Source organism: Cucurbita pepo, chromosome 8 (assembly GCF_057944985.1).
Source record: "Cucurbita pepo subsp. pepo isolate OVF chromosome 8, ASM5794498v1, whole genome shotgun sequence".
Classification (NCBI taxonomy): Eukaryota; Viridiplantae; Streptophyta; class Magnoliopsida; order Cucurbitales; family Cucurbitaceae; genus Cucurbita; species Cucurbita pepo.
In genome coordinates this window covers 200211-215910 of record NC_141805.1, presented here as the reverse complement: position 1 = coordinate 215910, position 15700 = coordinate 200211, and the positions used below count along the sequence as shown (strand labels likewise).

General features: G+C 40.3%; 4 protein-coding genes across 4 annotated transcripts; 1 reads left to right on the top strand and 3 right to left on the bottom strand.

Annotated features, from left to right (window-relative positions):
• Positions 1 to 1149: 1149 nt before the first annotated feature.
• Positions 1150 to 3290, top strand: LOC111799880 (sterol 14-demethylase). The gene is made up of 3 exons (XM_023683370.2): positions 1150 to 1284; positions 1382 to 1853; positions 2036 to 3290. The coding sequence occupies exons 2-3, from the start codon at positions 1392 to 1394 to the stop codon at positions 3032 to 3034; spliced, it is 1461 nt and encodes a 486-aa protein (XP_023539138.2). The 5' UTR covers positions 1150 to 1284; positions 1382 to 1391; the 3' UTR covers positions 3035 to 3290.
• A 153-nt stretch (positions 3291 to 3443) lies between these two features.
• LOC111799883 (peptidyl-prolyl cis-trans isomerase FKBP19, chloroplastic) lies at positions 3444 to 7310 on the bottom strand. Its single transcript, XM_023683374.2, has 11 exons — positions 7152 to 7310; positions 6992 to 7064; positions 6770 to 6904; positions 5337 to 5422; positions 5187 to 5237; positions 4873 to 4953; positions 4752 to 4796; positions 4360 to 4415; positions 3973 to 4048; positions 3749 to 3887; positions 3444 to 3641 (listed from the first exon to the last, which is right to left on the bottom strand). Exons 1-10 carry the CDS (start codon positions 7224 to 7226, stop codon positions 3783 to 3785), a joined length of 783 nt encoding a protein of 260 aa, XP_023539142.2. The 5' UTR covers positions 7227 to 7310; the 3' UTR covers positions 3444 to 3641; positions 3749 to 3782.
• A 149-nt stretch (positions 7311 to 7459) lies between these two features.
• Positions 7460 to 10462, bottom strand: LOC111800373 (uncharacterized). The gene is made up of 7 exons (XM_023684031.2): positions 10060 to 10462; positions 9075 to 9246; positions 8949 to 8998; positions 8560 to 8860; positions 8264 to 8452; positions 7987 to 8169; positions 7460 to 7914 (listed from the first exon to the last, which is right to left on the bottom strand). The coding sequence occupies exons 1-7, from the start codon at positions 10242 to 10244 to the stop codon at positions 7666 to 7668; spliced, it is 1329 nt and encodes a 442-aa protein (XP_023539799.2). The 5' UTR covers positions 10245 to 10462; the 3' UTR covers positions 7460 to 7665.
• Positions 10463 to 10895: 433 nt separating this feature from the next.
• On the bottom strand, positions 10896 to 15349 carry LOC111800372 (putative beta-1,4-xylosyltransferase IRX10L). Its single transcript, XM_087126482.1, has 4 exons — positions 14754 to 15349; positions 13474 to 13862; positions 11882 to 12123; positions 10896 to 11760 (listed from the first exon to the last, which is right to left on the bottom strand). Exons 1-4 carry the CDS (start codon positions 14872 to 14874, stop codon positions 11247 to 11249), a joined length of 1266 nt encoding a protein of 421 aa, XP_086982608.1. The 5' UTR covers positions 14875 to 15349; the 3' UTR covers positions 10896 to 11246.
• Between the last annotated feature and the right edge of the window lie 351 nt (positions 15350 to 15700).

Below are 15700 nucleotides of genomic sequence, written 5' to 3'. Positions count from 1 at the left end.
TTAAATTTAATTGTTTTCAAATCTAAAATAGTCTAAAAAGTGTGATTAAAATAATATAAACTAAATGTTAAACAAATGGTTTCAGATTGTCTTATTAAATTATCTGTCTATATTGATCCATCCAACAATTATGTGGTGTTGTTTTTACTATTTTGTGGTGTGGACAAATATGTAGTTTGTTATTTATTTAATATCGTCTACATTCTTAATTCCTCGAGACCTTTCATTTGGTAGTTCTATGGCATGGGCTATTGTAGTTTTGAGTATTCTTGTAGCAAGATTGTTGATGTCTTTTTCTGTTGGGGTAATTTCTTTACTAAGAAATATAATTAGTCTACAGATTTGTTTTGGATTGGATTTGCTATATCAATATGTCGTGAGCCATAATTGTCACGTTTAGAGGTTAACTAGGTATATAGTCATTTATCATAGTGGGAAGGAATGGATCTTGTGCATTCATGGCACAGAGTTCTTCTTTGAGGTACATGCCTCGTTCTTTGTTCTCATGGAAAATGAGTGGATTGATAACGATAACCCTTTGTTCGAGTCAAATTCTAATATAGTATTTGTCATGTTCGTTGAAACAAGCATCATCAGAAAAAAACGACAGAAGTGTAGAGAAAGATAACATCTAAATAAAGGCAACACAAAGAAAAAGTTATTCTAAACGCATAATCTTTCGATACCATAAAGTCAAAAGTATGAATACTTTTCGAGTCAAATTATACCTTCTCAAAGGGCGTAAAAAAAATAGGAACTTTTAAACCCATAAGATCTAAACTGAAACTTGATATTTAGACCACTGAAAATCAAATCGATAATTTAGTCTATTATAATTATTATTATTCATACATAATCTAGTCCGAATGGTTGGATGTAACGTAAGCTAGGCTCGATTTATTTCTCTCTCGAACATCGAACGTTACAAATTATAAAAAATTGAGCCAGCAATTAAAGATTCTCATAGTTTACCAATTTATTTGAATTTTGTAGCCAATAAGGTTGTAAATGAAACAAGATTTGATGTTTTAAAAAAAGTGAGAAAACCATTAAACCCACTGTTTTGCACGTGATGCCAATGCTTTCTGAGGGATAAACCCATTGCATTGCCCTCTCTGGACTGCCCAAACTCTCTCTCCGCGCTGTTTCTGTCCTCTTCTTCGTCTTCAAATGCCTTCCTGATCTCCACCTTCAATCTCAGAATTCAGGTCCCTCAGACCTCTCCGATTCCAACTCCAGCGCCGGCCGCCCATTTCCGTTCGTTTGGAGTTTTCTTAGCATTTGGTCTCCTTCATCTTCCATTTCTGTGTCTCTCATTTTCGTTTCGATTCTCTGTTTGTGTGTTGTTTAATCTCAATCCCCGTTCTGGAATCTTTTGCAGGCTGTGTGCGATGGAACCGGATAACAAATTCTTCAATGTCGGTCTGCTCGTAGTGGCCACTTTAGTCCTTGCGAAGGTCATTTCTTCCGTTCTGAAATCCAGATCTAAGAAACGGGCTCCTCCCACTGTGAGAGGGTTGCCCTTGGTTGGGGGAATGGTCCGTTTTCTTAAGGGTCCGATTGTTATGCTGAGGGAGGAGTACCCTAAGCTTGGGAGTGTCTTCACCTTGAACCTATTGCACAAGAAAATCACCTTCTTGATTGGGCCTGAGGTTTCTGCACATTTCTTCAAGGCATCTGAGTCTGATCTTAGCCAGCAGGAAGTTTACCAGTTCAATGTGCCTACTTTTGGGCCTGGCGTCGTGTTTGATGTGGATTACTCCATTCGCCAAGAACAGTTCAGGTTCTTCACTGAGGCTCTTAGAGTCACTAAATTGAAGGGCTATGTGGATCAGATGGTCAAAGAAGCAGAGGTCAGTAATTCAGCTATAAAAATCTAGTTTTCAACTTTAACAACCATCCTTAAATGTTGTTCTTCGTATTCTATGGCTGAACTTCATTTCTAGTTCCTGATGCTTGAGTCCAAATCTTCAATTTCCATTGTTTTTCTGCAAAATCTGTTTTTAACAATGGAATGTGGTGGGGTATTGAGCAGGATTACTTCTCTAAGTGGGGAGACAGTGGGGAAGTGGACCTCAAGTATGAGTTGGAGCATCTTATCATCTTAACAGCTAGTAGATGTCTATTGGGTAGAGAGGTTCGTGATAAGCTTTTTGCGGACGTTTCTGCTTTGTTTCATGACCTTGACAATGGAATGCTCCCAATCAGTGTAATGTTCCCCTACCTGCCTATCCCGGCTCATCGTCGTCGTGATCGAGCCCGCAGCAAGCTTGCGGATATCTTTGCTAAGATCATAGCTTCCAGAAAATGCAATGGAAGTTCAGAGAATGACATGTTGCAATGTTTTATTGACTCAAAGTACAAAGATGGTCGACCAACGACAGATACTGAGGTCACTGGTTTGCTCATAGCTGCTCTTTTTGCAGGTCAACACACTAGTTCTATTACCTCTACTTGGACTGGGGCTTATCTTCTACGCCACAAAGAGTACATGTCTGCTGTTATAGAGGAGCAGCAAAAGCTTATGGAAAAACATGGAGATAAGACTGATCATGATGTCTTGTCTGAAATGGACAATCTCCATAGGTGTATTAAAGAAGCTCTCAGACTCCACCCTCCATTGATTATGTTGATGCGCAGTTCACATACTGATTTTAGTGTGACCACTAAAGAGGGGAAAGCATATGATATACCAAAGGGTCATATAATTGCTACATCTCCAGCTTTCGCTAATCGACTTCCTCATGTCTATAAGGATCCAGACAGGTACGATCCAGACAGGTTTTCCCCTGAACGAGATGAAGACAAGGCAGCTGGGCCATTCTCCTACATCTCGTTTGGAGGCGGTAGGCACGGGTGTCTCGGCGAGCCCTTCGCTTATCTACAGATAAAGGCAATTTGGAGTAGGTTGTTAAGAAATTTTGAACTGGAGCTAATATCTCCTTTTCCTGAAATTGATTGGAACGCCATGGTTGTGGGTGTCAAAGGGAAAGTTATGGTCAGGTACAAGAGGAGGAAGCTTTCAGTTAGATAATTGGAAGAAGGTTTAACAGTTTCTAATTATTTCTGGGGGAGTTTGCTTTCCACCTGCCTGCACCAACTTCATTTACACAATACTTCAATCATTTGTGCTTCCAGGAGGTTTTTGTCATCGAGTTTGACCTCAGGTCACGTTCAGTGTTTTAATCTAGTTTATGTTAGTTTGTAATATCCTAAGTTTTGTTATTGTTGGATCCGTTTGAAATGGGTGTTTCTGCACGTTCTAAGTTCATTCGACCTACGTTTGTCCATGCTCTAAGCTAAAAAAACAGTGGTTTTGCATATTGTTCAGCTGAGATGATATAGTTCAATCAATTTTTAGGACTTCAGCAGCTCTCTGTCAATGAAGATCAATAATTAATTGCCATTCAGAACCAGTTTAATGGAGAGACAATCATACTGCATTGCATTGCAAATTTATTTGTTTCTTTATCTTTCTTTCTTCGTCCATATCAGAAAATGAAGAACCAATTGAAAATTGTGATAATACAGACCAAGTAGACGTGTGAATCCTCTATATATTCTTAAAGGGCAATAAACTATAATACCATCAAGCAGAGATCTCGCAGCTTCCCGGTAGCAATCTTTCTCCCTCTGAAGCCCTGTGAAAAAAATAAGGAACCCAGTAAATGAGAAGGCTGTAAGAGCCTGCCTGTGTCAATCAAATTGTGATACTACAAGTATATACACAAAAGAACCAAAAGGAAACCTCCATGTTTGCTCAGCAGAATGATTAACCAACGTTAATCTGATGAGTTTGGTATGATTTTTAGAAGCTCAATATCAAACAAAAGAGTCTTGTCTATCAACCCTTGGTTCCTCAGCACAAAGTCCAATGCTCGTTGGCCCTGAAAGTGTTGATATCAAAAATGCAAAAACCTTGGGATATCACATATGCAAATGTATATTGACTAAGGAAATATGTAATGTTACCGAGAACGTCGTTGGTCTTGGACCCTTTTTATTAAAGTCATTCTCAGGATATCCCAACTCTGGTGGCACTATAATCCTGCTCTAAATAGATTATAAATGTCGCACATATGTTCAAAAAAAAAAAAAAAAAAAAAAAGAATGCACATGAATTTGGATTTTTATGCACAGAGTTCATTTCTTTTAAATTTTGCATCAACTTGCATAGAGCTTGTTCAAACATGTCAGAGGCCACACAATCTTACCTCAGTAAAGAAAAATTACATCAAGGATTTTGCCAATCAATAAGCTATAAAGTATAACCAATATTAATTTTATTTTAAAAATGTGTCAGTTAAGCCATCCACATTGGAAAAACAAATCCAAGGTTAAGAAAAGAAAATGCAGCACCTTCTAATACCACCCAAAGCCATGCCTGAAACAGCTTCCTCAAATGCTTGAATCACCTGATATCAAGGAACACCGAAACAAGCTTAAATTATTTATTAAAAAAAAAAAAAAAAAAAAAAAAAAGTCAACAAAACTTGAAGCTAAATCAAAACCTGTTAAGAAGAATTAGCATGACCAATGATTGCACCGTGCAATTTAACAAACCAAAAATATTTAACATATTGAACTCAAAAACAACAATTGGAATTTCCACAGGAAAGAAAAAAAGCTACAAGCTCAACTCATCACACCAACATAGAACATTAGTCATAGAAACAGTAAAGTCCAGTTTTTTAATTGATCACAATAAGTAAAGAAAGGTGAATATTTTCTAATGATAACAGATGTCTCACCTGTTGAGATCCTAACTTAAATTTGAAGTAGTCTTTGTCATCACCCTGTGCAATAAAAATAATAAGATTGAATTAAATGCTTAGGGATATCCTTGATATGAGAAGCCAAAGCATTGCCTACCTCGAAGGAACCACCCTTTGTCTTATTTCTGGCTTCAAAAATGCGGCCATAATACCCAATTGTATAGCCATCCCAATCGACCTAAAATAGACATATAACCTTGAAAAAGTGCAGGCAACATCAATTTTCAGTTTGGCTGTACTTCTTTGCTTAACCATCAATTAGAAACTCCCAAAAATAAAATAATAAGAGTCTAGATAAGAACAACTCCATTGGGCTTTAAACATGGAAGGAAAGCCATACAACTTGATACATTTGAGAAATAATTTCTTCCCAGATTATTTGGTTATCTATAAACTGCACTATGGTCTTACCACAACGGTATCTCCCACTTTTGGTGAGGGTCCTTCCCCCATTCTCAGATCCTGCAGCCTTGTCAAGTAAATTAAAACAAATAAGACTTATGAGAACATGGACTGTAAAATATTGATGAGTATTTTACTATAAACTTCATAATGGGTGACCTTATATTGAAGACCTGATTCTGTCTCTGTATAGTCCGGATATTTCATTTTAGTCTTGCCATAATCCTTCCCCCTAAGAGCGGGCACTGTATGTGTTCAAATATGCCAACTGTTAACATATCTTGGAGCCCCAATCTCCATTCTTAATGAAAAACTTACATAATCTCATCAAATATACCAAAAGAGAATGAGACAAAGACAAAACCACCAAAAAGTACTTCAATGTGCATAATATCGAAAAGACTACCGGGGTAAAGTACCTATAGATCTTTTACCCCTAATTAAAGCTAGTTATTTGACAACAGTAGTGATAAGATTATCACCCTTAGAAGTAAAAATACATGTCCCAACTATTCCATGAAATGTAACAGCCCAGATCTACCGCTAGCAGATATTGTCCTCTTTGGGCTTTCCCTGTCGGGCTTCCCCTCAAGGCTTTAAAATGCGTCTACTAGGGGAAGGTTTGGTGTTTTGTTCTCCTCCCCAACCAATATGGGACATCACAATCCACCCCCCTTCGGGGCCCAGCGTCCTCCCTGGCACTCTTTCCTTCTTCCAATCGATGTGGGACCGCCACCAAATCCACTCCCCTTCGGGGAACAGCGAGAAGGATGACACATCTCGTCCGGTGTCTGGCTCTGATACCATTTGTAACGGCCTAGATCCACCGCTAGCAGATATTGTCCTCTTTGGGCTTTCCCTTTCGGACTTCCCCTCAAGACTTTAAAATGCGTCTACTAGGGGAAGGTTTGGTGTTTTGTTCTCCTCCCCAACCAATGTGGGACATCACATGGACATTCTATAGAAAACACTCGTAGAACCTTCCTTTGAACTAGGCATAAATTGAACTACTATTCCTAAGGCAATGGTAATGTCAAGTTTGTATGGACCAAACAAATCAAATTACCCAGCAAGTCTCTAAACCACTGTCAGTAGACTCAATTTTTTGGTTTCACTCACAGGAGGATCACCGGCCTTTAAACTTAGCTGGATTGGACTCTGTTTTCATGAAGTTGAGGGGTGTTGTTAGGACTAATGAGTAGTGGGCCACTTCAAATTCACATCTGAAAAAGTAGTGAAGAAGTTTCAACTACCAACTACTTAGATTATCCATTATGGACCGATCATGGTAACCCAACTTTTGATTAAAGGAAAGGGCATGTTCCAAGGGGTGATGTTGGTGCTGTGCTACAAGAACTAACAATTTGAAGGATAACCTATTTATCCCTACCACTAGGCAGCGCAACACTCACATTATCCTACGATTAAAGAAGTTGTCATGGGATCAGTGAGCGTGGACTGGGGAAAGTTGATCACGAAGTTTCAAGACGTAAGCAACTGAAATGTGAATGAACAGGTTACCGATAACCTGAACAACCATTCTACTCTAGTTCTAAATAGAAGGAAGAAATGATAAGAGTACAGGAAATTACTATCAGCAAATTCAGATGCAACCGCCAGTCCATCATCTGCGACATTCAACAAGGCTCCAGCAAGCAGGCCGAAAGATGAGAAAACCACACCTCTCCGATCAAATACTAGCTTGAAACATCCTTCAGTACTGTCCACTACATAAGTAATACAAACAATTACTCAAGAAGTACCAACAAGTTAAAAGTTTGCAGCGTTAAGAAAGTCTGAAATGAAACAAATACCGGAAGAAGAAGAAGGAGAAGAAGAAGGCTCAGAATGGTGGGGAAAGTGAACGAAATGAGGTCCGCGCCAGCTCTAAATCAAAATAGCAAAACGCTTTATGCAGCACAAGGAACCGAACAGTTAAAGCAATCGAGATTGGGAAGTAAGTGGAGAACGTACCGTGTTCAAGGAGTTCCTCCCGAGGAAGAGAGTGGGGAATTTGAGAAGAGACCCAGTAGCGGAAATGGACGCCATGGGGTTGAACAGTGGAACAATCGCCCCGCAAGCGCTCCGCGGGAAGATAACGGCCTCACCTTTGTACCTCACTGCCTCTCCGCCTTTTATCCGTTATTTTTATGCGTCCTTTAAGTTTTTTTAATTTTTCATAATAACTCCTTTTAGGGTAAATTAGAGCTTTCATAAATATTTTATAAAATTTTAGCTATTTTATAGTTAAACCAACACAACACGACAGTCAGACATGATAGTGACTAAAATGCTTATTTTACGACATAATTGAAGCCTACTAAAGGACCCGTCAAAATTTCAATTTCAATCCCTAAGAACTCGGAGTAGGCGTCATATATTACATCATAAGAGTCTGAAAAAAACATTTTAAAAGAGGAAAAACAGGCTCCCCCAGTTTTTATTAGCTTTCTCCTTGGCCACCGATGATGTTCAACTGGGAAGAGTTTTAATGGCTGCTGGCCGATTTAAGGGAGTTGGCCTTGTCTTGGAGAGTGTTAAGCAGGCTGTCAAAACTCTTCTTGAAAGAATCCACTCCTTCAACTTCTAGCTGATTCCCAACTTCACTCCAGTTTATTCCCAGCTTCTCAAGTGCACTGTATATCCCTTCCGCCTCTGATACGTTTGAATCGATTGTCCTCGAAACAGTTCCGTGGTCTATAAATGCTTCAAGAGCTTGGTCCGGCATGGTTGAAACCTGAAGAGGGTGGACCCATGAATGCCCTGTTTAATCAATTTGATAGAGCGGATATGTGATCAGATGACTTACAGTGTCGGGTCCAATGAGCGGAGCAACATATAAGGTGTCGAGGTATGCGGGGTTCTTAACACTTGTAGATGCCCAGAGAAGCCTTTGCTTCTTTGCACCCTTCTTCACCAGAGCCTCCCATCTTGGGCCTGAGAACTTCTTCTGGTAGAGCTGATAAGCCAGGGCTGCTTGAGCAACTGCAGCCTAAGATATTCAACGTTCGATATATCGGTCAGCAAACGTTATAGTAAACTTCCATATGTGAAGAATTAAACTCTGGAAATAATGATGCAGTCACCTTTCCTCGCAGATCAAGGGCCTCCGGTGTTCCAATTTTCTCAAGCAATTTGTCGATAAGGCTGTCCACCCGACTTACAAAGAAGGAAGCTACACTTGTGACTCTAGATAGGTCGCTCAAACCCGAGGCCTCAAGTCCATCCAAGTAAGCATCAATGACTGCCTCATATCGAGCAACGGAGAATATGAGCTGTCGGAGAAATCAGGAAACAAATGTTAATGGAGATCAGATAAACACATCGAAGTACGCAACAGTCATTCGTAAAAGAAACAAGGATGCATAGAGAGAGAACTTACAGTGACATTGACACTTATGCCATTTGCAATAGTATCCCTAATTGATGGGATGCAAGCAGCAGTAGCAGGGATCTTGATGTACACGTTCGGGCGGCTAACAACTTTGTGTAGCCACTTTGCAGCCTCAACAGTTCCTTCGGTGTCATCAGCAAGCTTTGGAGATACTTCGACCGAAACATAGCCATCACCAGCATCTGTTTGATCATAGATAGGCTCGAAAAGTTTGCACGCATCTTGAATATCCTTCACCACGAGTTCCCAATATGCACTTTCGATATCTTTTCCCGATTGAACGAGTTCTCTGAAAATTCAATTAATACAATCACCATCCATGAAATGTAGAAAAGATCAAAGAGACAGATATCAATAACTTTTTATTACAAAAATACCTGAATTGGTCGTTATAAGCATTTGAAGATGAAATAGCTTTCTGGAAAATCTGTAAGAGGATAAAAGCACTGAGTTCAAGAATTCTGGATAGCTGATAACAACATTACATGATTTTGAATACTTACTGCTGGGTTGCTAGTTACACCTCTTACACCTTTGGCAATGAGAGGAAGCAAGTCGGTGACAGGGCGGCAGAGATTATCGTACCATGGAGACTGTCCTTCCTTTTCGTAAAGATCATGAAGCACCGTTCTCTTCGTCGGGATTCCATTTCCATCACCTTGGGAACACTTGACACTGTAATAACAACATGAAATTCATAGCCTCACATTAGTTCCCAAACAAGCATCGCACAAACAAATGTTAAGCATAGGTAATCCTCCAAGGTTAAGAGTGTTGCTATCAATGCATCTCGAGGATTCGGACAAACACGCTTCGGGAGCATGAATTGTTCACAGATGGCTTAGAACAATCCCACGTCAATTTTACAACATTAATGAAAATAACATAATCATTATAAGCTAAAAAAATCTTAAGGTTTCTGTTCAACTTCAATGTCTAAATCCAATCCCAATTATCAGAAACTTCAGAGTACTTGAATGACTTCAGTCCAAACTGCCCATGTTTCTTGGATCATTATCATTTCAAGAACTGAGCAATGAATCGAAGTTAAAGAAATTAGCTAGAAATCCTACTTTGATAAGAATTTGAGAAAACTACAAAAATAGCTAAGAGCTAACTTCTAGAGAAGAATCAAACACTCCTCCCGCATGCTAGATTAATAGACATGAAAGAAAAACAAGAAATCAATGATGAGAATACAATCAAACAATAAGATCTAAGAGAATCCACAGAAACAAACAGATCCTACAAATGCAGTTCTACCACCACAAAGAGTGTGCGAAATGGAAAACAGATGATCAAGAATTCATCGCCACACATAAAAAAATCGAAGCAGAAACAGACAAAACAAAAACATCAACAGATCTTCGTAGTAAAAACAGAAAGAAACCCAAAACAAAAAATTGTCAAAAAACCAAAAAGCCCCGATCAAAATCACCCAAAACGCATAAAATAAAAATCCACAAAGAAGGGGAAAAGGAAACATACACCAAGGAGCCCGTCAAGTGCGATGATCTCCGAACGGACAATCTAGAGGCGAAGAGGTTGAGGCAGGAATCGGAAGAGGGGCGGAAGGCAATAAAGGAGTTGGAGGAGAGGGAAGATCGAGAGTTGCGAGAAGAGAATGGAGAAGGAGCGGAGATGGGAGTGGAGAGCTTAGAAATGGAAGCCATGCGAGGGAGGGAGGGAGGGAGGTATGGAAGGAAGAGGAACCGCGGAGGAAAGGGAGCAGAGATGGGAAATTAAAGAACAGATAAAGATCAAAGCGGAGGATGAAATATATGCTTCAGAGTTGGAATGGAGCTGAATTGCATTGCAAGTCCGGTTTGAGTTTGACCCAAACCAGCAGCTGTTTTCAGATTTCCGTTGTGGCGGCCAATAGCTGACACACTGCCAACCAACTACCCCCAAATTCTACCAAATTATTTAAATATATATATATATTTTTTTTTAAAAAAAAAATTTATATTATATCTATTTTTCTTTAGTATTTATTATATCATATATAGGAGGGAGGTCTTGTTCCATGACTCAAACTGGTGGTTCAAGATCTTGGTTTAGCCATTGCAAAATCGACTCCAACCGAACATAGGGTAAACCCGATCGAGCAATGTCAATTCGGTCGTTTAGGGTCTAAGAAATAGGCTTCCATGGAAGGAAAAATGATTGAAGGGCTGCTGGAGGAGAGAAAGAGGCATAATGTTTTGTATCCCTTCAGATGCCCCAAGGGCTGGCGGCGGATGTAACTTGCATTGCTTGAACCATAGCCCTTCAGATGCCCCAAGGCCATTGGAAGAAGGGAACAAGAAAAAAAAAAATCAGGGTTATTGTTGACAGCTAAAACAATTTTATAAGAACGAGGCGGAGGCTAAATCATACACCACTGGTGCCACTGTGCAACCTGACTTTAAGTTGACTTACTTACTCGTAAACAAGAGTTAGTACCAATAATAAGCCCTTGTGAGTTTCAGAGACCGAGGCTAAATCGTACACCATTGGTGCCACTGGCAACTCGACTTTAAGTTGATTGACTTACTCGTAAACGAGAGCAAGTACCAATAATAAGCCCTTGTGAGTTTCAGAGACCGAGGCTAAATCATACACCATTTGTGCCACTGGCGACCCGACTTTGAGTTGACTGACTCACTCGTAGACGAGAGTAAGAGCTAGTTTACCTACCAAGGCTTCAGGTCCCCCACAGGCCCTGCAGTCCAATTCAAAATCCTCTCACCTGGCTTCAAGTAAATTCTCCTATCCTGCACCAACTTTCGAGCCAACCCATTCAGAATCTGGTGGAAAGCATCGCCTGACTGAGCTGGTTGAGGGAACATCATAGCTTGTTTCATAGATGGATTTGCCAGCAGTCTTTGCTTCCCTAATATCACATCGGGCGGTATGGATGTGAGGATCGTGTCGAGGTTGGGGACATCTTTTTCGTCTACAAACACGCCAATTTCTTCCCAGGGAATAGCATCAGCAAAAGGTAAGACAATGTCGTCAGCTATGATAACAGGGATGCAACCGAACACCACTGCCTCCACCAGCCTCGGACTCCATGGCGCCCACCCGAGAGGACATAAACAGAATATCGCTCGCTGCATATCTTCATAATAAGTTGTAGGATGATCGGTAGAGATGTCGAAGAGGGCATTGTTTTTAAAGTTCTCCCACACTGCTGCTCTTGCACCTCTGCAAGTTACATTAAATCGTCAAACACAGAGTCGAGTTTCGGTTTCTTATTCGTGCCATTTTCAACACTGTTTCATATTAAGAATGTAAAAAACAAGAAAGGCAGAACAGACACACACACCTTGCATAATAACCACCTTCTGGGTCATTGTTAACATCGTAAAACAATCCCCGGAAATAGACGAAGATGGAACGAGGAGTTTTGGGGGGGATCAGATGGGATTTCATTTTCTGGGGAGGACAATATGGAGGAATAGTGATGGAACCTTGATTCAAGCAAACATGATGCTTTTGTCCAAAAGTTTGAACCAAAGTTGCACGCTGAAGTAAGGGAAGAATTCCACGATCAATAGCCTTCTCTTCCTACCACAATACAACAATCAAGAGGGATGATGATTCATATGCTTGAAGAAAGGAAAAAACTATCAGCATACTTATGAACTGATATGCTCAACCTCCCTTGTTTCCCAAAATGTAGCAAAGGCAAGTATTAGATCATTGCTAGATCCAAAATTTTAAGTAGATAGACTATGATATGAAAATACTAGTTGTAAAGCACTAACTTGTGGGCTTAGAAATTAGCACAAGCCTCGACAAGTGATTATTAATATTGAATATGAAGTGGGAGAGAAATGAATTTGAACATTGGATCTCATGCTCTGATACCAAAAAACTAAAAAAACTTCAATTTAGTGTGAGATTCCCACATCGGTTGGGGAGGAGAGCGAACATTCTTTATAAGGGCGTGGAAACCTCTCCCTAGCAAATGCATTTTAAAAACTTTAAGGGGAAACTCGGAAGGAAAACCCCAAAGAGGACAATATTTGCTAGCGGTGGGCTTGGGCTGTTATAGTTGGTATCAAAGTCAGACACTGAGCGATGTGTCAGCGATGAGGCTGAGCCCTGAAGGGGGTAAACACAAGGCGGTGTGGCAGCAAGGACGCTGGACCCCGAAAGGGGGTGGATTGGGAGGTACCACATCGATTGGAGAAGGGAACGAGGGTCAGCGAAGACGTTGGCCCCGAAGGGGAGTGGATTGTGAGATCCCACATCGCTTGAGGAGGAGAGCGAACATTCTTTATAAGGGTGTTGAAACCTCTCCCTAGCAAATGCGTTTTAAAAACCTTGAAGGAAAACTCAGAAAAGAAACCCCAAAGAGGACAACATCTGCTAGTGGTGGGCTTGGGCTGTTATAGTTGGTATCAAAGTCAGACACTGAGCGATGTGTCAGAGATGAGGCTGAGCCCCGAAGGGAGGTGGACACAAGGCAGTGTGCCAACAAGGAGCCCCGAAAGGGGGTGGATTGAGATGTCCCACATCGATGGGAAAAAGGAACGAGCGCCAGTGAAGACGCTGGGCTCCGAAGGAGGGTGAATTGTGAGGTCCCACATCAGTTGGGGAGGAGAATGAAACATTCTTTATAAAGGTGTGGAAACCTCTCCCTAGCATACACGTTTTAAAAACCTTGAATGGAAGTCCGGAAGGGAAAGCCCAAAGAGGACAATATCTGCTAGCGGTGGGATTGGGCGGTTACATGTACGATAGATTTTGGTTTTCATACATTTCTTAACATTCCACTCTTGTGAGCTTGAAAAAGAGTATAAGATGAACAAGTGAGTATCAATATTAATGATAAAGGAAATAACATTCCAAGATATGTGTAATCTTGTGTACATATGGTGTTATTGACAATGAGAAGGTAAGTTAAGTTACCTGATAATGAAAGCAAGCTCCAAAGTCATGAGGAACAACAAAGAAGTGATCAGCACCCTCAGTTCTATTCCAGTAAGGCCAGTTGGAAGAGATAAGCTGAATGGCGCTTCGCACCATTCGTGGGGATTTGAAGGGCAATGGCAAGCCATTGGGGGTGAGGTCACAAGTGACATAGATCGGAGTATAAAACCAATCCGCTTCATCAGGGTTGAGAGTTCTGACAGGACTGTTTAACAGGAACCTATGCATGTATATCTCAGCAGCAAACATATGAGTTAGACATCTTTGATCCTTTTGAAGAATCTTCTTATTGTATTTGCTTGGAAGATCATAAACATACACTTTCAACCTTCCAATTGGGTTGTCTTCTAACACATCTCCAGCACTCCCTGCATCCATACCCAACACTTACGGATCAATTCTAGCTCTGCCAGTGGGGTCGGTTTGGAATCACAACTCTTCACAATGGTAAGATATTATCCACTTTGAGCATAGGCTCTCTTAGCTTTGCTTTGGGCTTCCTCGAAAGGCCTCATACCAATGGAGATGTATACCTTAATGATCATCCCCTAAATTAGCTAATGGGGGACTCCCTCCAACAATTCTCAATAATCCTTCCCTCAAACAAAGTACACCATAGAATCTCCCCTGAGGCCTATGGAGTCCTCGAACCGTCTCCGCTTAATTGAGGCTCGACTCCTTCTCTGGAGTCCACGAACAAAGTACACCCTTGTTCGATGAGTCACTTTTGACTATACCTTCTTTATTTGATATTTGGGGATTCTATTGACATGACTAAGTTAAGGGCATAACTCTAATACCATGTTAGGAATCACGATTCTCCACAATGGTATGATATTGTCTAGTTTGGTATAAGCTCTCATGGCTTTTCTTTAGGTTTTTCTTTAGGCTTCCCAAAAGGCCTTATGTCAGTGGAGATGTATTCCTTACTTGTAAACTCATGATCATCTCCTAAACTAGCCAACGTGGAACTCCCTCCCTCTCAACCATCCTTGACACGGCATGCGGCATGTAATGTAATGCTCATTATCATTTTAATTTCAAAGGTTCAATGTAATCACTGAACTAGACCAGAATCTGATTCAAATAAACTCAAATACCACCAAAACAAAGCATAATTAGATACTAAAAAGTAGGAATACTCTACGGAAAACAGAGATTCAAGAATAAACCCAATACGCATCAGAAAAGCAAAACAGAGCAGCCCAATCCACAACCATCAGAAGTTAAATAAAAAGCCTAGAAGAACAATGGTAAACCTGAAATTCGTTCGGTGGGGACGGCATTAGGAACAGCGCCAATCCTGGAAACCAGAGAAATAGTGAAAACCCAAAGCCAGAGCTTCATAATTGCCGGAGTCAAGAGCCCAAATCGGAGCATTGAAGTGATGAAACAAGCAAAAACCGAAATGGATTTTGGGTGTTCCGTTTGGGAGAGGACAATGGTGAGTGAATTTGAAGAGCTACGAGACCCAAATGGTTGGGACGTCGGGAGGTAGGTTGTTGGAAGAACAAGGGTTTCTTAGAAATTTGGTTTAGAGACCAAAAAGGAAATATAAACATTGTCAACACACGGAGAGAGAGAGAGAGAGAGAGAGAGAGAGAGAGGAAATTGCTTGAAGAAACAGAGAAGCCAAATGTGGATTGGGTGAAGAACAGTGAAATTACATCAAGAACTAAGAATCTGGCATGGCAAAGGGTTTAGAGAATAGGCAGAGTTGGAGCTGCATTGGTCGCTAGGAAGCCCAAATCTCTCGTAAGCCATGGAAGATGGCTCAAGAGCTAAACTGATTTTCCTGCTCCGAGAAATGGACCTTCAACCTTCCGCAGGTCTGCTTTCCGTATCACCTCCCCGCCAAATTAAGAAAAAGGGTGTAAGTTCATAAAATTAAAAAAATATATATATTATTACAAAAATTGTTCCTTTAAACCTTAAATTTTCAAAATCCTGTCACTCACCTGTTTTTTAAAAATATTATCCAACGTATAATTGTTCCAAACATTCAAACAAAACACGTTTTAGATGATTGAGCCAGTAATGAAGGTTTACACGTTTTAGATGATTGAGCCAGTAATAAAAGTTTACATTGTTGTAAGTTTCAATTCTTTTAAACATTTATTATTCATTCTATCTTCAAGATCATTCTCACTCGAATGTGCTATCTATTAAAAATATATATATATTGTTGATATACGTATAAGTTTTA